This window comes from Callithrix jacchus, chromosome 2 (genome assembly GCF_049354715.1).
Source record: "Callithrix jacchus isolate 240 chromosome 2, calJac240_pri, whole genome shotgun sequence".
Taxonomy (NCBI): domain Eukaryota; kingdom Metazoa; phylum Chordata; class Mammalia; order Primates; family Cebidae; genus Callithrix; species Callithrix jacchus.
Genome location: NC_133503.1, coordinates 56,850,803 through 56,873,710, shown reverse-complemented (window position 1 = coordinate 56,873,710; position 22,908 = coordinate 56,850,803). Strand labels below are relative to the sequence as shown.

Genomic DNA, 22,908 nt, shown 5'->3' with positions numbered 1-22,908 from the left:
TTTGGTGGATGTGGGGTGGCTGGAGTTGGGGAGGATATACAGTCTTGCAGGCTGTTTAAAGATTTTTCATTTAAAGTAGAGTATGGGCCAGGCATGGTGGCTCATGCCTGTAAACCTAGCACTTTGGGAAGCCAACGCGGGCAGATCACCGGAGACCAGGAGTTTGAGACCAGCCTGGCCAACGTGGTGAAACCCCAAACAAAAAATGAGCTGGGCATGGTCGTGGGCACCTGTAATCCCAGCTACCAGGAGACTGAGCTGGAGAATCGCTTGAATTGGGAGACGGAGGTCACAGTGAGTCAAGATTGTGCCACTGCACTCCAGCCTGGGCAACAAGAACAAAACTCTGTCTCAAAGAAACAAAGAAAAGAAAGAAAGTCCTGTATTGATTTGACCTCCCCAAACCTCTCCCAGGGCAAAAACTTGGTGGGGGGATGAGTCCGTCAACCACTTCAACATCACAAACAGCTGAAATGACACCAGTGGCAAACAAAAGGCTCACCAAAAATGCTGACACAGAAAAGCTAAGAAATGAGCTGTCCACGAGGACTGAGGTTCTAAAGCACCATGTCCATGCATCTTGCACACAGGCTTGGAAAGGCCTGTGAAGGCCCTGGGTTCTCCCTCTTGCTCACCTTGAAACTCTGAGCAAGCAGGATGTGGGGGCAAAAGGCAGAGTGGTCACCACCTGGCCCGGCATGCACTGGAGCCCCTCATCAAGGACTTACCAGTTCCAGGTATCTCAGGAAATCTCTAATATTCATTCTGAGACTGGCCTTTGCTGAAGATAGAGACTCTGGCCTATAGCATGCTGACCTTCTGGACAAGCATTAGAGGCAAACAAAAAACTGTCCACAGATCAGAGACTTGATGGCCATGGTTAATTTATGACTGAGAGTTTTCAACTATGAAATGTCTAATGAGGTTTTATAATAAAAATAGTGTAACTGTCGAGGAAACTGAGATTGTTTCTGTAGCACATGAAACAAAGTAAAAAGCCAATTAGAAAAGCAAAGTATTTCTGTGGATAAAAACTGTTATTGTATTGTTCAATGCTACTGTACAGAAATATAACTAATTTTTACAAATTGATCTTGTATCCTGAAACTTTGTTGAACTTGTTTATTAGCTCCAGTAACTTGCAAATGTGTATTCTTTCCATTTTTTAATGTATAAAATCACATCTTATGCAAACAGAGATAGTTTTCTCCTTCCTTTCCAATCTGGATGTCTTCTGTTTCCTCTCCTTGCATAAACGTCCTTGGGTAGAGCTTCCAGCACAATGCTGAAGAGAAGTAGAAAAAGCACCTATCCACTCTTCATTTTTCTTCTCTCTCTTCTTTATTCCCCATACCGGATAATCTTGATTGACCTATCTTCAGGTTTGCCGATTCTTTCTGCTGCTGCTCAAATATGCCGGTGAGCTTATCTAGTAAATTTTCATTTCAGTTGCTGTACTTTTCATCTGTAGAATTTCTATGTGGCTTCTCTATATAATTTCTTTATATTGATACTCTGCTTCTACTGATTGCTTTTTCCACTATGTATGAATTATACTTTTTGCTTCTTGGCTTCTGATTTTTGTGGCAACTCTGGAAATCAGATTATCTGCCCTTCCCCAGGCTTGCTGCTGTCTGTAGTTGTCTTTTACTTGTTTCATGACTTCTAAACTAATTCCGTAGTGTTTGTGTCTTTGTTCTGTGCTGTCACTAAAGTTTCCACTCAGTTTCACATTAGCCATGAGAAGTACAAATAAAAACCAAATAAGACAAAAAAATGCTAAACATCACTAATTATCAGGGAAATACAAATCAAAACCACAATGCATACCACCTTACTCCTGCAAGAATGGTCACAATTTAAAAATCAAAAAATAACAGATGTTGGCACGGATGTGGTGAAAAGGGAACACTTTTACACTGCTCATGGGAATGTAAACCAGTACAATCACTATGGAAAACAGTATAGAGATTCCTTATAGAACTGAAAGTAGAGCTACCATTTGATCCAGCAATCCTACAGAGGAAAAGAAGTCATCCTATGAAAAAGACACTTGCATACGCATGTTCACAGCAGCATAATTTGCAACTGCAAAAACATGGAACCAGCCTAAATGCCCGTCAAGCAACGGGTGGATAAAGAAAATGTGCTGTACACGTATGTGTGTGTGTATATACATACCCCATAGAATACTACTCAGCCATAAAAAGGAATAAAATAATGGCATTCACAGCAACTTGGAAGGAGTTGGAGATCATTATTCTAAGTAAAGTAACTCAGGAATAGAAAAACAAACATTGTATGTTCTCACTTATAAGTGGGGGCTAAGCTATAAGGACACAAAGGTGTAAGAGTGATATAATGGACTCTGGAGACTCAGGGGTAAAGGGTGAGTGATAAAAGACTACACACTGGGAGCAGTGTATACTGCTCAAGTGACAGGTGCACCAAAATTTCAAAAATCACCACTAAAGAACTTTTCCATTCAATCAAGCACCACATGTTCCCCAAAATGTATTGAAATAAAAAATAAAATCCTATTAAAAAATTAATTCCTACTGATATAAACAATAAAGATTATAAAATATAACTGGAAATAATTTTTTTCCCATAATTAGTCATTGTTTAAATTATGGTATATCCATCTAATGAAAAACCATGCAGTCATTTAAAAAAAAATTCACAGTAAGATACTACTCCATACCCACAGGATGACCGTAAGAAAAAAGACATAATAACAAGGGTGGAAAATCCTGAGAAACTGGAATCCTCATATACTGCTGGTGAGAATGGAAAATGGTATAGCTACCATGGAAAATAGTTTGGCAACTCCTAAAAAAGCTAAATAAAGAGTTACCATGTAACCCAGGCTTTTCACTCCAAAATATATACCCAAGAGAAGTAAAAAAAAAGTCTCATACAAAAACTTATATTTGAATGCTTGTAATAGCCAGAAAGTGAAAACAATCCACATGTCTATCAACTGATAAATGTGTTACTGAAATGTGTTCTGGCGGCGCAACTGGATATTACTACTTGCCATGTGGCGGAAGGGAGCGCTGATTCATGCCACAGTGTGGACACACCTTGAGAACGTGCTGAGTGGAGGCCACCAGCACAGAGGCCACCTATGGCAGGATTCCACTGATACACAACGTCCAGAACATGCAAACCTAGAGACAAAGAGCAGAGGAGTGGCTGCCAGGGGCTGGAGAAAAGGAGAATGGGGAATTTCTGCCAACAGGGCTTCCTTTGGGGACCATGACAATGTTCTGGAATTAGACAGTGGGTATGAGTGTGCAACCTTACAAATATACTACAAACCACCAAATTAAACACTTTAAGACAGTCAATCAGCAGGGCATGGTGGCTCATGTTTATAATCCCAGCACTTTTGAGAGGCCAGTGCAGGAGAAGTACTTGAGGCTACAACTCCAAGTCCAATCTAGGAAACATAGCGAGATCCTATCTCCACCAAAAAGAAAAAATTAGCCAGGTGTGGTGGCTCACACCTGTATTCCCAGCTACTCAGGAAGCTGAGGTGAAAGGATCACTTGAGCCCAGGAGTTAGAGGCTGCAGTAAGCTATGATCGTACCACTGTATTCTGGCCTAGGTGACAGAGTGAGACTCTGTCTCAAAAAAAAAAAAAAGAAAAGAAAAAAACAGTCAATCTTATAGTAGTAGTCATGTATATTTTAATAATTTAAAAATTTTTTTTAAAATGAAAATGCAAGCCACAGACTGGGAAAAAATGTTGACAAGACATACCTGGATGAAAAACGTGTATCCAGAATAAAGAACTTGTAAAAATCAGTAACAGAAAGAAAACAAACCAATACAACTTTCCAAACGACTAAGAACAAACACTTCCCAAAGAATATATACAAAGCCATTAAGCACAAGAAGGAGCACAACATATTCACTGACTAGGGAACTAGTCACTAGGGAAATGTGAGTTAATCCAAAAGTAAGTAATGCTGCACACCCACTGGAATAAAGGGTTTTTAAAAAAATAAACAGCCACACCAAATACTGGTGAAAATATAATGCTAACAGAATCTCATTCATTGCAGGTAGGAGCATAAAATCATATCACCACTTTTGGAAGACAGTTTGGCAGTTTCTTATGAAGTTATACATGCACACTTACTAAAAGGCCCAGCAAGTTTACTTCTGGGTGCTGACTTAGAGAATGAAAACACACATAGGATGTGTGTAGGAGAATGAATGCACATAGGATGTGGATGTGAATTAACCGCAGCTATACTCCTAACAGCCAGCTACTGGGAAACAACCCGAATGTCCTCAGACAGGAAACAGAGAAACAAACAAGCAGATTTGTACAAGTTAAAAATGAACCATTTGGCTGGGCACAGTGGTTCCCACCTGTAATCCCAGCACTTTGGAAGACCAAGGCAGGCAGATCAACTGAGGTCAGGAGTTCGAGACCTGCCTGGCCAACATGGTGAAACCCCATCTCTACTAAAAATACAAAAATTAGCTGGGCGTGGTGCTGTGCACCTGTAAGCTATTCAGGAGGCTGAGGCAGAAAAATCATTTGAACCCAGAGGCAGAGGTTACAGTGAGCCAAGACCACACCATAGCACTCCAGCCTGGACAAGAGTAAAACTCTGTCTCAAAAAATACATAAATAATAAAAAATAAATTAAAATAAACTACTCATCTCCCCAGAACAAGGCTGAATCTCAAAAACACTCTGTTGTCCAAAAATAGGGTCAAGACAAGGGTGAAAGCAAGAGAGATAGACGCTGGTATACAAACTTTCAGGAGGTGATCACTCCGAGAATCTCACTGGGGTGTGCGGTGCAGATCCCAGACTATCTCACCTTCCCCTAGTCCCAGCCTTAGGCAAAAGATGACAGCAATTTAAGAATAAACACAGTACAATTCCATTTATTTACAATTCAAGAACACACAAAACTAATTTATGGTAATAGAAATCAGAACAGCGCTTGTCTCCCAGGGGTAGGAATTGATTGAAGAGACCAGAAGGAACTTCTAGAGGTAACAGAAACTTTCTGCAGCTTGACTGAGGCAGTGATTACACAGGTGGTACATTTTCAATACCCACTGAAATATATACGTAAGATCTGTCCATTTCACTGTATGTAACTATTATCTCAAAAAATATGTTAAAGGAATAGAAAGAGAGTTTCTTCTTTTTTAAAAGACCACATTGAATGCCACTGTCAAAGCAAGGGAACTGCATCTGGCAACACAAACGCATTTTTCTAAGCCATGTGCATGCTTCTAGATTTTGGGTTTTTTTTTCTTTTTTTAATGCTTCTAGATTTCTAAACAAGTTTCATGAAAGAGAGACCATTTTAATCCTGGGAAGCTACTGTGACTGGGGATTGATGCTGGAAAAGGCAAGAATCTGACAGTCAAGATGAGGACAGAAAAATAAAAATAACAGGCAAGAATGTATCTTCTACCTCCAGTTATAAGGGATTTCCATTGTCATCTAAGCCACTAGACTCACCCCCAACCCAAACCCACCTGTTCAGGAGGCTCTTGGGCCAGGGTGGACATTTTCAGAGCCCTTGACCCCAGTTGGTCCATTAGGGAGGGGTCCCTGAGAGCCTAAAAGCTACCAGGAAAGCCAGACACGCCTGCAGGCAAGAAGCACTGTTGTCTGAAACATCTGCCACAGAAAGCACTATACTAAGAATACCACATCTACCTTAAGTGCAAAGGGCAAAAATTTGAAACACTGAAAACCAACATCAATGAATATTATCAGAAAAATGGGCAATCTTAAGTACTGTTAATAGAAGTGTAATTCTGGAAAGTAATTTGGCAAAAATTATTAAAGTGTTAAATATTCATATCTTATACCTTAGTATTCCCATCAATAAAAATCATCTTTCAGATACGCTTAAAAAAATATATGTTTAATGAAATGGTGTTCACTAAATCTCTGCATGTTAATAGCAAAAAGAAAAAGTTGGAAGCAACTGTAGTGTATGCTAATAAGGAAAAATGGCTAAAATATGTGTATTCTATGATGGAATAACATCTATTAAAGAGTAAACACCAGAAATTTCAAGTAAGTCAATCTAAGGGAAAATAATCCAACAATACAGACTGTATAATGTCATTTGTTATGCACACAAAATGTCCATGCACATAGAAATTATCTAAGACGACTTACAGCAAACTGTAATGTTAGCCTGGGATAGAGCAGAATTTAAAAAGCAGAGAAATACAAGCAAGTTTCCCTTTAATTCTGTACTGTTTGAGCTTTTTTTAGAGTGAGTATGGATCTTGAAGAACATGTCACAGAACTGTAGGATCACATGAAAGTCCAACTTGTGAGATTGTTCCTTCTGGCCATTTAGGACTCAGTGCCAGGACAACAGTTCTGTAACTATAATCTACAGACACCCTTCTGGGCAGTCTTTGTTTGTAATATCAAAACTATTTTCTTTTTTTTTTTTTTTGCTGTTGTTTTTGTTTTTTTGTTTTTTTCTGAGACAGCCTCGCTCTGTCTCCCAAGCGGGAGTACAGTGGCACAATCTCAGCTCACTACAACCTCTACCTACAAGGTTCGAGTGATTCTGCTGCCTTAGCCTCCTAAGTAGCTGGGACTACAGGTACACACACCACCACACCTGGCTAATTTTTGTATTTTTAGTAGATAAGGGGTTTTGCCATGTTGGCCAGGCTGGTCTCAAACCGCTGACCTCAGGTGATCTGCCCACTTTGGCCTCCCAAAGTGCTGGGATTACAGGTGTGAGACACCGTGCAGGCCATCAAAACTATTTTTATAATAATACTAAGTGGCTGGGTGCAGTGACTGACACCTGTAATCCAAGCACTTTGGTAGACTGCAATAGGCAGATTGCCTGAGGTCAGGAGTTCAAGACCAGCCTGAACAACATGGCAAAAACCCATCTCTGCCAAAAAATGCAAAAATTAGCCAGGTATGGTGGTACATGCCTGTTTTCCCAGCTACTGGGGAGGCTGAGGTGAGAGAATCACTTGAACCCAGAAGGCTGTGGTCAAAAAAATAAAAACTAATAATAATAAGCTATCATTTGCCTTTTTTCTTTTAACTATGATGACATTTGGACTGAAGATACAAAAGCAATGATGGGTAAAACAAGTCAATGAAACAAACCAGGGGCACCACATGGGGCCTTTGCTATGTTGCCCAGGCTGGACTGCAGTGGCTACCGACAGCCACAATCACAGCTCCCTACAGCCACAAACTCCTGGGCCCAAGTGACTCTCCAACCTCAACTCTCCGAGCAGCTGGGACTACAGGAGTACTATGCCCAGTAAACATATTCACTTTGTTAAATCTTAACCCCTTGATAGTATCTCAATATTCTGTGTGAAGAAACAGAAAGTACATGTAAATCATTTCTGGTGCATACTAAAGTGCGATGTTTGGTCTTCTGTGTTTGAGTTGTGAACTGAACTAGCCACTTTTTATGTAAAATATTTTACTTTAAAAATAACTGACAAACAATAGTTACTCAGGCTTAAGCATCTGGTAGACATTTTCTCAAAAATGAATTAAATAAATGTTATCATTTGAAAGAATACAACGAAGAGTCTTTGTTAACAATAATAAAACTCAAGCTGTCAAACACATATCCAAATTCTTAAAAATTTGTATATGCCACCACAAGTTGGATGGATTCCTAATATTTAAAGATTCTTCAATAACTTGTAGTGATTATCTTGTGATTTTTTAATAAGGAATAATAAAAGACCTATATAATTCAGTGAGTCAATATTTTCAAATGAGTAATGTACGATGTTACATAACCATGCTTGGACAAAAGTCTATTCAAAGTGCAATACATACCAATGAATTTTAGTACAACAGTTTGAAAAGATTATTGCAGAAAGCACCACATGTGGAAAACTTGCTGTTATGATGTCAACACCACCCAAAGACATCTTGACATTCAATGCAATCCCTATCAAGACCTAACTAAACATTTTGCAGAAATAGGAAAATCTATCCTAAAATTTACATGAAATTTCAAGGGACCCCAAGGAGCCAAAGTAATCTTGAAAAGGAAGAACAAAGTTGAAAGAGTCACATTTTCTTTTTTTTTTTTTTTTTCTTTGAGACAGAGTTTCGTTCTTGTTGCCCAGGCTGAAGTGTAATGGCGTAATCTCAGCTCACTGCAACCTCTGCTTCCCAGGTTCAAGCAATTCACTCATATCAATCTCCCAACTAGTTGGGATTACAGGCGCACACCACCATGCCGGCTAATTTTTGTATTTTTACTAGAGATGGGGTTTCACCATGTTGGTCAGGCTTATCTCAAACTCCTGACCTCAGGTGATCCACCCACCTCGGCCTCCCAAAGTGCTGGGATTACAGGCGTTAGCCACTGCACCCAGTCTAAGAGTCACATTTTCTTAAGTCAAAACTTACTGCAAAGCCACAGTAATCAAAAGAGTGTGGTGCTGATATAATGACAGACATATGGACCCATGAAATACAGTACAGATCCTAGAAATAAACCCTTTCATAAGTTTGAATGATATTCGACAAGGGTGCCAAAACCATTCAATGAAGAATGGACAAGCATTTCAATACCTGGTGCTGGGAAAACTGGTCTCCTTATGTGAAAGAATGAAATTGGGCCCTTAAAACATACACAAAAAATTAACCCAAAACAAATCAAAGACCTAAATATAAGACCTAAAACTATAAAACTCTTAGAAAAAAAAAAAAAAGGAGAGAAGGTTTATGACATTGGATTTGGCACAGATTTGTTGAATATAACATCAAAGGCATAGACAATAACAAAAAGAAAAACAAATGAAACCTTAGTTTTAAAGGTTTAAAATTTTGTATGTCAAAGGACACTATCAACAGACTGAAAACACAACCTACAGAATGAGAGAAAATGTTTGGAAATTGTATTAAGAGAATAATATTCAAAACATACAAGAGAACTCCTAAAACAACAATGAAAATAAACAACGCAATTCAAGAACAGGCAAAGAACCTGCAAAGACATTTCTCCAAAGAATATATACAAGTGGCCGATGAGCACATGGAACCATGCTCAACATCACTAATCATTAGGGAAACGCACATCAAAACCAGAACAAGACATCACCTCACACTTATTAGGATGGCTACCACCAAAAAAAAAAATCAGAATAGCAAGTGTTGATGATGATATAGAAAAACTGGAACTCCTATACACTGTTGACAAGAATGTTAAATGGTACAACCACTGTAGAAAACAATATGGTGGCTCCTAAAACAATTAAAAATAGAATACCATATAATCCAGCAACTCCACTTCTGGGTATAGGCCCAAGAGAGTTGAAAGCAGGGTCTCTAAGAGGTATTTGCATGCTTATGTTCATAGCAGCATTATTCACAGTAGCTAAAATGTGGAAGCAACCTAAATGTCCATCCACAGATGACTGGATAAGAAAAATGGGTCATCTATCCATACAACAGAATATCACTCAGCCTTAAGAAAAAGGAAAATTTTGGCACATGCTACAACATGGATGACCCTTGAGGACATTATGTTAACTGGAATAAGCCAGTCACAAAAGGACAAATATTGCATTATTCTACTTCAATGAGTTCCCTACTGTAGTCAAAATCATAGAGGCAGAAAGTAGAATGGTTGGTGCCAGGGCTGGCAAGAGGAGCGCAGCGAGTGAGTGTTGAATGGGTAGGCCCTGGATTTGGGAAGATGAAGTTCAGTTCTGGGGGTGGATGGTGGTGATGGTTACACAACAATATGAATGTTCTTAAAGCTACTAAACTGTATACTTGAAAACAATTAAGACAGTAAAATTGTATTGTATATATATTTGACCCCATACAACAAATCAGGGAAAAGAAAAGCATCCTCCTCAACCTGATAAACACTGAGTGTCTCCCAAGATGCTAAACTAACCTCATGCTTCATGAAATCTGAATGCTTTCCCTCTAACACTGACAAGGCCAGCACAGCCATTCTCACAGGTAAAACTGCACCAGACATCCCAGTGAGTGCACTAAGGCAAGAAAAAACAAATGAGGCCAGGCGCAGTGACTCACACCTGTAATCCCAGCACTTTGGGAGGCCAAGGCAGGCAGATCACAAGGTCAGAGTTCGAGACCAGCCTGGCCAATATAATGAAACCTCATCTCTACTAAAATATGCATAAATTAGCCAGGCTTGGTGCTGTGCACCTGTCGTTCCAGCTACTCAGGAGGCACAGGCAGGAGAATCTCTGGAACCCAGGGGGTGGAGGTTACAGTGAGCTGAGATCACGCCACTGCACCCCAGCCTAGGTAACAGAGTAAGACTCCATCTCAAAAAAGTAATTAATAAAAATAAATGAAATAAAAAGTACGTGAAGGAAGAAAAGAGACTGAAAGCTGAATCTAAAATTTATCTAAAAGTTGAAAATACCTAAAACAGCCAAGACAATTCCCACAAAGAAAAAAACTGTAGGGCTTACTACGTTCTTTCAAGAAGTGTTAGGAAGTGACAGTAATTATGACCTTACTGTACTAGAAAAAGGACAGACATACAATTCAACAAAAGAAGACATCAAGAAACAGGCTCATGAATGCATGGTCAACAGGCATTCATCAGAGGTGCCAAAGGAGAAACAGACATTAGTATTGTGGGGCAGGAAAGCCACCCTCAACTGTTACTGTACTACAAACAAAAATTAACTCAAAATTAACAGTAAAGTTAAAGCTAGAAAGTTTCCAGAAACTTGGGTTAGGCCAACACAAAAAGCACAAATCACATACACACAAAAAAAAATTGATAAATGAGACTTAAAAAGCTTTTACCCTTTGAAAAACACTAAGCAAACGAAAAGGCAAGCCACATACTGGGAGAAAATATTCACCATACATCTGACAAAAGACTTCTATCATGAATCTATATACAACTCTGCCAACTCAGGAAGATGACAGTCCAATTAAAAATGGACAGAAGACTTTGAAAAGACACGTCACAAAAGATCCATGGCTGTCAGTTAAGTACATGAGTAGATGTTCAACATCATTAGTCACCAGGGAAACAGGAATGAGGACCATAGGGAATTACTGCACATGCCCACCAGAATGCTAAAGTGAAGGCGGCCAATGAATGTGCTCGGGATGCAGGACCAGCAGAATTCTCACACACAGTAGCCAGAGGACAGAACTGGACAGCCACTTTGGCTCATCAGGTTTTTCTAAAGTTAAAACATACCATATCACCCAGAGGCCCCACTCCTAGGTATTATCCCAAGAGACAGTGTAGAAAGTGAAATAAAGGTTCCTCTTCAAATTCTTAGTCTATTAAGAATAGACAGTAGTCTCTTTCTCTAGGTTAATCTACTTAAAGGCCTTTGTTGCCTCTGCTAGCTAAAATAAAGAAATCAGTGTATTTTGTGTTCTTAGTTATTAACATTTTAGCCTAGATATCTGCCCTGACATGCCTAGATAAGCCCAGGCAAGCCTTAGGTCATAGCTTGTTCCTCTTTACTTTTTTGCCTCTCTCAGCATTCTGTAAGCTACTTCATCTTTTCCTTTGTTCTCCTCTGCTCTTACCTCTTTAGGAAAGTTTTAAATTGTTAACCAATCAGGTATAACCTAAAACGGGAGGTCCAGTTCCTGCCAATGGAATCAGGACACAGCAATAGGGCCAGATGCGTTAGCCATAAGTATGCCTGCTGTTCCTCTGCTCAGTGCACTCTCGTGGCAAGACTGCTGGTGAGCAGTGACCATTCTGCAGAAAGTAAAAGAAAGCCTTGCTGAGAAACCTTTTGTCTGAATGCTGATTCTTCCCTGCTTCATCAGAAGATAAGCACTTATTCCTGACGGGAAAACATACATACAAAGACTTGAACACAAATGTTCACAGAAGCTTTATCTGTTGAGTCAAAAACTGGATTAAAAATTATGGTATATCCATTCAATATAACAAGGACAACCCACTGATACAAGCAACAAATATGAATGAATGCTTTTCAGAAAACATTATGTGAGTGAAATAGCCAGACACAAAGGACTGCATAATGTATGATTCCATTCCCATACAATTCCAGACAAAACAAAACCATGGTGACAGCCAGACTGAAGGCAAGTGACGCTAGGAACCTGTTACCTATGCCTGCCGCTAGAAGTCCCAACCGGTAGCATGAGTCTAGACGCAATAGCAAACAGCCCTCCTGGAACAGTGGGATTTCTCAAAGAACAACAACAGGGGCCCCTGGAAATCTCTTATTTCACACAACGGTTATATAGAGTTTTTTACTTTTTTACTATTACAAATGTAATCTAAAACCAGGTATGGTAGCTTACACCTGTAATTCTAGCGTTTTGGGAAGCTGAGGCAAGCAGATCGCTTGAGCTCAGGAGTTCGAGACCAGCCTGGCTAACATAGCGAAACCCTGTCTCCACAAAAAATACAAAAATTAGCTGGGTATGGTGGCAAATGCCTGTAGTCCCAGCTGCTCCAGAGGCTCAGTTGGGAGAATGGTTTGAGCCCAGGAAGCAGAGGCTGCAGTGAGCCATGATTGTGCAGCTGCACTCCAGCCTGGGCCACACAGCAAGACTATGTCTCCAAAAAAATTAAAAATTAAGCCAAGCACAGTGCCTCACACCTGTAATCTCAGCACTCTGAGAGGCCAAAGTGGGCGGATCACGAGGTCAGGAATTCAAGACCAGCCTGGCCAATATGGTAAAACCTCATTTCTCCTAAAATACAAAAATTAGCCGGATGCAGTGACAGATGCCTATAATCCCAGCTACTTGGGAGGTTGAGGCAAAAGAATTGCTTGAACCCGTTAGGCAGAGGTTGCAGTGAGCCGAGATTGTACCACTGCAATCCTGGGTGACAGAGCAAGACTCCTTTTCAAAAAATAAATAAACAAAATTAAAATTTATAATTTAAATTAAATCAGGGTGGAGGTAGCATGTTAAATATAAATCTGCATTTTAAGCTGACCGGGGAAACACACCAGCAACTACGATCAGGTGTTCCCCTCTTCCATCCTCTGACAAGATCTTTGAGTACTGAAAAACAATTCAGGAAAACCATCAACCACCTAAGCCATTAGAGCAGTGAAGATGAGAATGAAAATGTGACTACACACAGGCTCCTTGGAAACTGATTCTCCACAGAATAAAGTTTTTTTTTTAATTCTAAGGAAGGGCAGGGAGAGGGGTGGTGTTTCTTCCCACCTCCCTCATGTTCCTAAACTAACGTCATGCCCCAAAGAAACAAGAGAAAGGGATGTCATTAATAAATTTATACCAACTTTCTTTTCAATGGTGCTGAAAAGTATATGCAAATCCATCTGTAATTAGGTTTAAAATTCCATTTCATGGGATAATCAGACTTCAAAAAACTCAATTTTAGTTTTAATCAGATTTTAACAAGGATATTAAGTCCATTTCATTTAGAAAAGGAAAAAACTGTGAATTTAACACAAAATGTATTCAAGCTTAGCCCTGGGAGATAATTAAATAAAATTAATTTGGCAAGGGTTGTCAGTAAATGGAAGTGCTCCAAACAGTGGTTCATGTTTTTGATGGAGACAAAAGCAACTCCTTACTGTACAAACAGACACAGAGCTCAGCACTCATAGAAGAGGGGCAGAGCCTCTTCCCAGGGGAAAGGAGGCTGAAAACCCTAACCCAACCCTCAGTGAGAAGAGGGGCTCACATGCCCCCAGGGAACCCAAACTGAGACTGACAGGTGCAGGCTCACAAGCCATCGGCCCAAGCCACGCCCCAGTGTACTCACCTGCTCAAGCAACCAGGGTGAGACAAGGGCAGCCCAGCTCCAATAGTCCCCATCTCCTGAAAAGAAAGCGGCCCCGCCCAGACGACTGTCCTTGCCCCAGAACAGTGAGGCCCTCCCACTCTTAGTTCCCAAAGCCTTTCCCCACTTCTGCACCCAGTATTGTAGTGCTGTGCTCAGTTTCAACATAGGGACCACGTCTATCCTGCCTTCTGCTGCATCTCCCAGCCAGCATATGCCACGGTACGTCATAAGCCCTCAACAAATATTTGTTGAATGGAACAGACATGATCACAATACGTACTCCTGGGAACTCTCAGCTACCAGAAAAAGGGCGAGGGAAATGAGCATTTCTCAACCCTGGGAGAAAATTTATAAGGGTTTATTCCTAATCATTCTTAACCAAGGGGTAACATAGCCTCAGTTAACTCCAGTGACGTCCAGAAGACGTCACTGCCCAATGCCAAGAGTTCAGCCAGAGCAGGTGCTGAACTGTGACCTAGGAAACACCAATCTCATACTAGGTTCACTTCTACAACCACCCTCAAGGTCACACCCTGTCACCCAACTGCCCCAAATTTGGAAAGAAAGAAATCACCATGATACTGTGTGGGCAGAAAGCTGCATGGAAAAAAAAAAAAAAAAAAGCTGTAGAGAAAAGATAGCAAGGCTCTGCATAGATTATCTTTGGGTTTTTTTGTTGTTGTTTTTTTTTTTTTTTGAGACAGGTTCTCACTCTGTCACCCAGGCTGGATGGAGTACAGCAGCATGACCTCAGCTCACTGTAGCCTTGGCCTCTTGGGCTCAAGTGATCCTCCTGACTTGACCTCTCAAATTGCTGGGACCACAGGTGCACACCACCATGCCTGGCTAATTTTTTGTTTTTTTTGTAGCGATGAGGTCTCACTCTGTTGCCCAGGCTGGTCTTGTATTCCTGAGATCAAGCAATCTGTCTACCTCAGCTTCCCAGCATGCTGGGATTATAAGCATGAGCCACTCTGCCCAGCCTCTGCCTGGATTTTTTTAAACCAAAATTAAATGGCTAGCCCCATAACCTCATGTAGGAGTTAGCAGGTATGGCCTTCAAGCCAAACCCACCCCCACCCCATCTGTCTTGAAAATAAAGTTTTACTGAAACACAGTCACATTCATTCATTTGCACACCATCTACAGCAGCTTTTGTGCTAAAAACACTGGCAGTCCTGTTTCATCCTAGGTCATCTCAGTTTTAGCATGAAAGGCCCCACCTCCCAAACAAAACTCCTCAGTCCCAGGCAAACCTAGGCTAGTAACTCTATTCTGGGCTACAAAGGCAGAGCTGAGTAATTGTGAAAGAGACCTTATGGCTCACAAAGCTACTAAGAAAACATTTACTATTAATACCCTGCCCTTTAGAGAAAAAACTTACCAGACTCTGCCCTAAATCCATTCCAACCTATCATAGTTACCCACTGTTTAGTTACAAAAATGCAAAGAAAACCTAGCCTACTAAATAATGAAACAAGAGAAAGTACATTTTCTATTATTAAAAGTCTTTGGGCTGGGCGCAGTGGCTCATGCACTTTGGGAGGCCAAGGCAGGCAGATCACCTGAGGTTAGAAGTTCGAGACCAGCCTGGCCAACATGCTGAAACCCAATCTCTACTTAAACAAAAAAACATACACACACACACACACACACACACACACAACTTAGCAGGGTCGGGGAGTGCACTCCTGTAGTCCCAGCTACTTGGGAAGCGGAAGTCGGAGAATCATGTGAACCTGGGAGGCGGAGGTTGCAGCGAAGCAAGGTTGCAGCAAGCCAAGATGGTGCCACTGGACTCCAGCCTAGGTGACAGAGCAAGATGCTCTCAAAATTTTTAAAAAACAGTCTTTGAATAACTTAGCAGCGACTCCTTCTGGAATATCTATGACACTTCAGCTAAGCTCTAGTAAACAATAAAAACACCCAAACTAAAAGAAATGCCTGTAATAGCTGCCAATGACACTCTTTTCAACTCAGTCTACTAAAAAAATCTACTTTTCTCATCCAAGTCAATAAAAAGTGAGCTTTGATTTAAAGAAACCTAGCTGATACCTGCATTTTGTAATTGCAAACCTAATAAAAGGCAAAATACTCCTGGAACCTAACTGCAGTAAATGCCTAGCAATACAGAAAAAGTAAAAACTAGAAAGAACAAATGGGAACACCAAGAATTGTGTGTCAAAATGTCTTCTACATACACTTGAATTAAATAATTCCTATCAGCGCAAAAGCAGACAAACAGCAGTGCTCTGAAAAATTACATGGGGTGGAAGCCTGCCCCTCCCTTGCCGTGGGAGGACTGTTTGGTTCCATGAAACTGAAGAGTAGTTTGCACATTATAAAAAATTAATTGCTAATCTTCTAACTCAGCCGCCTCCACGAACAAGATAGTATTGTGTTGCAGCCTCAGAAGTTAAATGCTTCCTCTCCCAAGTAATTATTACTCTTACTCTACCTTGCAGAGAGCCTCCTCCCACTGAAAACCAAATCCCAGAACCTGCCAGGAGGTGCTTGGCTCCCAGCAAAGGCAAGCAGGTCAGCCCTCGGCAGGCTGGAAGGTCCATCTTGCCAAAGTTCAGCTGGGAGCCATCAGGTCTGAAAGAGAAGCTATCAGCTGATGGGCTTCATGCCCACACATGTGCTGAGTTCTGCTCAGGCTAAATGGATGGCAGCTCCCAACAGATTCCTTTCAGTGCCAGCATCAGGCTGATCAACTCACAAAGATGCAGGATCCAGCTGCATGGCACCATGTGGACAGCCAGATGGATGGAGGTTATTGAGGGCAGAGCCCACCATGCTCCAGGATCAGCCAAGCATTCCAACAACAAATTCACTGAATGCCCTTGTGCCAGTCAGCCCCTCTCAGAACCTAGCTTAGTGCCCAGGGTTGTGAGGAAGAACAAATGAGACACTGATTATCAACGGGCTTTGTAAACTAAACAGTGGCTCTATGGAGCAACCACCAGCATGAACAGTGTCATCCTGCCAGCAAAGTGAAGACCCTCTTGAGAACAGGGTTTGTCTTTAAACAAACTCTAGAAGCTCTTATAAGCCAGCTGTTTCCAAACCAGACAAAACGTATGGCCTTCATTCCCACCAGCATCATTCACATCCAACAAGGCTCTCTCCAACTAAGATGCTTCTGCAAAATGCTTCTGCATCATCTTCCAACTATCACACCTAAGGAGGCACCCCTGTTGTTTTCATTGTTTAAAGCTGTCTGTGTGTGGGCACTACATGGGCAGACTGTGCTGTGCTCGTCACGGCATTGCCAGAGTCAGCCCAAAGCCTGGCAAATGGCAGGTCTCCAAATAAACGTTGAAATGAACAAACAAAAGAGCATCTCCAAAAATCACAGTGCTACCAACAGACAATGTGGTCACAAAGGAACAGGTATTCTCCTGAAGAGGAATCAGAAAAACAGGGAAAGAGTGTGACCTTCAACACGAACTGTCTTCAGAAGTCAGAAGGCCTCCGGCCAGGGCTCCCAACTCAAGGGAACACCACAGCTCAACTCTAATTATCACTGCAACTCGACTGTCTCCACTGTGCCTAGCTCATGAGCCTCTCACTTGACAATAGGAAGCAGCACCCACCCTCCCCACACTTTGGGGCTGCTAAAACCTACAGAAGGTAGACATCTCCACGGACTTCCCCCAGCAGGTCCTGCCAAGGCATCAGACCTCACACCCTGTGCATTCAGCCAGGAAAGAGGCCCCTTCACAATGGTGGATGTGTTCCTCCCTGAATAAAACCTTCTGCAGCTCCCGTGACCTGCAGGATGCAATCCAAACTACCCTCAGGACAGATCACTGCCAACTTGTCCAGCATCTGCCATACCCCAGAAGCACTGTGGTTAGAACCAGCTGGAACCACACAACACTGCCCTAACATACAGCATCTGGCCAACCTACGTGCTGCCAGCACCCACCCTACCTGGAACATGCTGCCAGCCTCTTCAGAAGTCATGCTTGACCCACCAGACATATGCCCAGCCAGAGCTAGGAGGACCTGAAAACAGCCCCTCACTTACAGCTATAACCCCAGCACCCAGCACCAGGCCTGCACATCTAAGTGCTCTAAAAGTGCTCACTGTGAAGAAAAGAAAGAAACCCCATGCTCGAGGGGCTTCTAGCCTCCCCTCATTCCTCCTCTCATCTCCAGCCCCCACCCACCCATCACTCCACTGATACCTGGTACACACAATGGGTGCTGCACAGCCACCTTCTTCCTGCACAATGGGGGCCCACACTCTGACACAGGCACAACCAGGACTGGCAGCCTGCAGCTCTCTGAGCCAGCAGGGCATCGGTCCTCAGGCTCCTAAGCAAACGGCAAACACTGAAATCCCCTCCCGACTAGGCACTGAAATCCCCTCCCGACTAGGGCCGGTGGTCTGCTCCTCCCGGTCGGCGACTCCCCTAGGCCGGCTCGTCCCCGCCTCTCACTGGGCAGGCCAGCCCTAGGGCTCCTCTAGGGAGCCACACAGGCCTGAGATGGACTGCTATCTGACACCTCCTTCTGGCTACATTACTGACACTTCAAACACACAGTCCCAAACCAGACTTCACAATCCCTCCTGCCTGAGAGCCAAAACCTGTCCCAGCCCTCAGGTCCCAGCCTATGACTGATCCCATCTCCCTTCACCCACAGGGCCCATCAGCCTCTGCTTTATGAGCCAGCATGGGAACAGGCTCAGGAAGGGGCAGTCATACCCGGTTCTGCCCCACAAGCACCCCCACCCATCCCAAGGCCCACAATGAATTTGGGTTTTCTTGTGGGGGGAGGCGGTTATCTTTACATTTTTATTTTTAAAAATAGAGATAGGGTGTCACAATGTTGCCCGCACTGCTCCTGAACTCCCAAGCTCAAGCAATCCTCCCACCTCAGGCTCCCAAAGTGCTGAGATTACAAATGTGAACCACAGCACCCAGCCCAGCGAGGGTTTGTGCCAGGAAGAGCCAGCAGGAGATGACCAGCCCCATGGAAAACTCCAGGACGGCCACCTGCTCACATCTTCCAAGAGCCCACCTTGTCTTCTGCCAGCCATTCAAGCTCTCCACAGGTTGCAGCCAGGTACACTCTCCTCTTTGAGCAACAAAACCGCTGCCTGAGCACCTGCCCTGCTCTAAGCCCAGGGCTGAGACAAGGGGGAGCTCGCCACACACAACACCAGGCATGTTGGCATCACTGGAGCGTGAATCCCATGAGTGCGATCCATCTGGGAGAGCAATCAAGGTCTACAGCACAAGGATTTCAACATAGGCGACGGCTTCCTGGGGGTCAAGAGTCCAGGACGCACACTTCAGGCCCCCTCTCCAGGCTGCAAGCCAATGGGCATCCATAAGACAAACACTAACTGGTGTGTCCCACTCAGTTCTCCTGCCACTGAGTGACTCTCCCAGGGAGCCCCAGAGCCACATGCTCTTGGTGGCCCCTACTCCTCCAGGTGCTAAAGCAGGTGCCTGCATACAATCCACAAGCACAGGCCATCAGGCTGGGCAAGGATGGGTGAGGAACCAGGCCCCTGTCCTTTAGGGCTCACAAGCTCCAAGCTACAAAATACAGTTCCAAAGATCCAGCCACCTGGAGGATGCACAGGCCACAGGAAGCCGGTGACCCATCCACAGAGGTGCTATGGGGCCCGACAAGCTAAGGATAGGCAGCAGGTCCCTCCTTCACAGGCCACCCAGCCTCGGGCAGGGCTATCCAGGAGGGGCTGCCCCTCCCTGCTGGAGTGCACGGGGCCTGCATGGCACCAGCCTGAGAAAGATGTGTGACCCCCATTCCACCTGATCGGAGACGCCTCATGGCAGATCTCTCAAAATGGCATTTCCAAAGCAAGGAGACTGAGGTCCAGAAAGGCCACAATGATCAACCACGGTCTTCCTGCATCTTCCAAGTACATCCTCTAGGTTTCTGGTTTTGGCCTTTTGAAATTACGGCACATGGATTCAGGAATGAGTTACCTAAGTGCTTTCCAAGAAAGGCGTTTGTTACTTCTGGGTCACAGATTCCATACATTCACCTTTCTAGCCCTTGCACCTCACTTGTCACAGGCCGGACGCCTAGGCGGTCCCCCACCTGCCGCCATGAAGGTCACCTACAGCACAGTGCACCACCCCAACATGCCCTGCACTCGGCAAACCACTCAATAAGAACTGCAATGAACACCTTCTTTAAATCATTGATGATTTTCCTAATCATCTTAGAATCACTCTGGTACACGGATGACCCTGGAGTTTCGATTCCTGAATCAGCAGTCTTCAACTCTGCATCCGTGCCCCTGCAGTACCCTGCCTGGGCAAGGGCAGGAGTGCCTCCCAGCCAGCAGGAACCAGACAAGGGCCAGGCCAGGCAGACACAGCAGGCAGACACTGAACTGTTCAGCCAAGACGGCCAGCCTCCTGAACCCAGAGTCCTGGTCCTAGAGGACGGCTTTCTCAGCTGCAGCCCAGACTCTCCACAGGAAGGCCACAGCCCAACCTCTCTCCCACCCAAGCACTCCCCAATGCCATGCTAGCTAGCAGGGCCCACACTCCCCACAGTCCACGTCAGCTGGACCAGTCCCCATGGAGACTGAAGCCAAGGGTGCTGGCTCGCAAGCCACCTGCCATGTCACAGCCAGCACTAAACACGGTCATCATTGTGTGTCCCACAAACCTCACCACAGTGGATGGGGAAGGGAAGGAGCTAGTAGCCCCCAGTTCCCCCTGGCTAGAGTTTGTACTATAGGGCCAGGGTCCACCAGTGACCCACATGCAGCACAAGAAAAGGCAGAGACAGCACAAGGGTGTCCACTGCAGACCCCCAGATGCCTAGGCCTGCTGGGCCCATGCAGGCTGGCCTGCTCCTCCTGCCAGACCCTGAGTCTCACAACTGGACTCAGCCCTCTCCACACTCTTGCTCTCTTGGCCAGACCTGCCTATGCAGCTGGGATGCCAATTCCATCAAGTCTGTCTGGATGCCACTTGAGCTACCAGAACAAAGGGGCCTCCCATTGTGGAATGTCGCTGAGGCCAGAGAAGGAAAGAAGGAAGAACATAAACATTCTTTTGGCTGCATCTGTCCTGGTGCCTTAGAAGGCAAGCCTGTCTCCCTTCTACAGACACCAAAGGACAGAACAAGTGGTGACCAAGAGCACTCCCTCAGCGTCCTTCCATCCCCAACTCCATACTCCCAATTCCCTGCGATGGAAAAGCCCAAGGCTGCGGGGTCTGCAGGAGGACAGGCCGGGCCATCAGGGACCCAAGGAGGGACATGATTGACAGACTTAAGAATACAAAGTACATTTAAAAAGAGTTCCATGGATGGGCATGAGGTAGGTGGATTGCAAAGTCAGGAGTTTGAGACCATCCTGACCAACATGGTGAAACCCCGTCTCTACTAAAAATACAAAAGTTAGCCAGGTGTGGTAGTGGATGCCTGTGATCCCAGCTACTCTGGAGTCTGAGGCAGGAGAATCACTTGAACCCAAGGGGGCAGAAGTTGCAGTGAGCTGAGGTCACACCACTACACTCCAGCCTGGGCGACAGAGCAAGACTCCATCTCAAAAAAAAAAAAAAAGAAAAAGAAAATGGCATTCCATGCCCCCATCTACAAAGCTTGGAGGCAAGGGATGGGAGAGGCCCCTTGTAGTCACTGGTGACAAACCCCCAGAGTTCCAGGAAGCCACGCTCACAAAGGCCTGAGGGCATGGGAAGGGTGACTGCCAGACACTCTCCATGAGGCCTAGGGTCTCAGGGCTTTTCCCACTAATGCCCTCCATCCTCCACCCCCTCCCAGGGTACACCCTAGACAAGTAGAGGGTGAAGAGCAAGAGCAAGGCCTGCCGGCTGGGTGTTCACCACCACCTTGCACTAACACAGCACACAGGGTGCCACCCCAACCACCCAACTGCTCCACACCTGCCCCAGGCTGCCTGCCACCCTAGAATGCAGGGTGGACACCTGCATTCACCTGGAACCTCTTCCCCACCTCATCCACATCCTTCTCAGGACTCTCTACCAGAAGAAAGTCTCATGGCAATAGCCTGGTCTTGTTCTCCACTGGGTCCCTGACACTGGGCACACCAGGCCTGTACATGGTGGGATCTAAGGAAGGCTTGCTGGCCTGGCCCAGACCCCTTCCCCTCAGCACCTGACCAGGTAACAGAGCCCCAGGATCCATGCACAGCTGCTGGCAAAGGCCTCTGCATTCTGCCTGAGACACGCACACAGTACTTCTGACCATGGGAGATCAGCGCTCTGCAACTGGTAATAGTGGAAACACTGTCAAACAAAAGCCAGGAAAGTCAGATCACAGAGTCCAGAGCAGGTGCTCCACAGGCCGGTGGTGACTGGCTCATGGTGCAGTGATCATCTCTCAGCACTTCTGTTAACGCCAGCCCCCGCTCCCCAACGTGGCTCTGCACAAACGGTGCTACTGCGAAGGCTTCATGTACACAGGCCCCACCCACAGCCACTGAGCCCACAAAGGCTGGCTCACCCCTCACTCAGCCCCCCGTCCCACCTGTCCAGCAGAATCAGGACACCTGTTTCCAGGCGGCCACACCACTGAGAAGCCTGCAGGGGCTGGGAGGAGCAGGTTCCAGGAATTCAACAGCTTGGGATCACCTGTTCCTCCCAAGAACCTGGGCCGTGCAGGGTGGGTGGAGGGTGGGGAGGGCGGAAAGGGTGGGTGGTGCAGGCAAGACCAGCAGTTCCTGATAGAAATGACAGCTACAGCTGACCAAAGGGAGTGACCCCAGGTGATCCTGTAGAGGTCACACCTCGCAGCCCCAAAGCTGACACAGGAATGTAGGGTGGGGAGCTCCCTGTAACCTGCCTGAGACTCCAGCCCTCCGAAGGCCATGGCACTGCTGGGAAGTCCTTAGAGGCAGGGCAGGCAGTGATGGGCACCGCAGGGGAGGCCTTCAGCTTCTGTCTGTGGCTCTCAGCTAGTGCCTGCTGCAAGCTGCCTGTCAAAATCTCCCTCCTACCAGCCCTATCACAACGCAGCCCAGACCCTTCCTCCATACCAGCCCAGGACACCCCTGCTCTACCTGTAGAAGTAGGGACCTGGGCACCCTGGGAGCCCCTAGCCCATAAGGAGGGGCCAGCACACAACAGGACCCCAGTAAGT

General features: G+C 44.8%; 1 protein-coding gene across 27 annotated transcripts in view; it reads right to left on the bottom strand.

Moving 5' to 3' along the window:
* Positions 1–22,908, bottom strand: part of MAD1L1 (mitotic arrest deficient 1 like 1) — a 415,821-nt gene that overhangs the window by 352,947 nt on the left and 39,966 nt on the right. For 10 of the 27 annotated variants that reach the window (XR_013531716.1, XM_035289591.3, XM_078363892.1 and 7 more), the window contains one exon: positions 3,087–3,173. The exons of the other annotated variants lie outside the window; for them this stretch is intronic. Coding sequence is in view for 9 of the 10 variants with exons in the window: in XM_035289591.3 (XP_035145482.1) it covers positions 3,087–3,173 (87 nt within the window). In the remaining variant the exon portion in view is untranslated. The remainder of the gene's footprint in view (positions 1–3,086; positions 3,174–22,908) is intronic. 27 annotated transcript variants of the gene reach the window in all.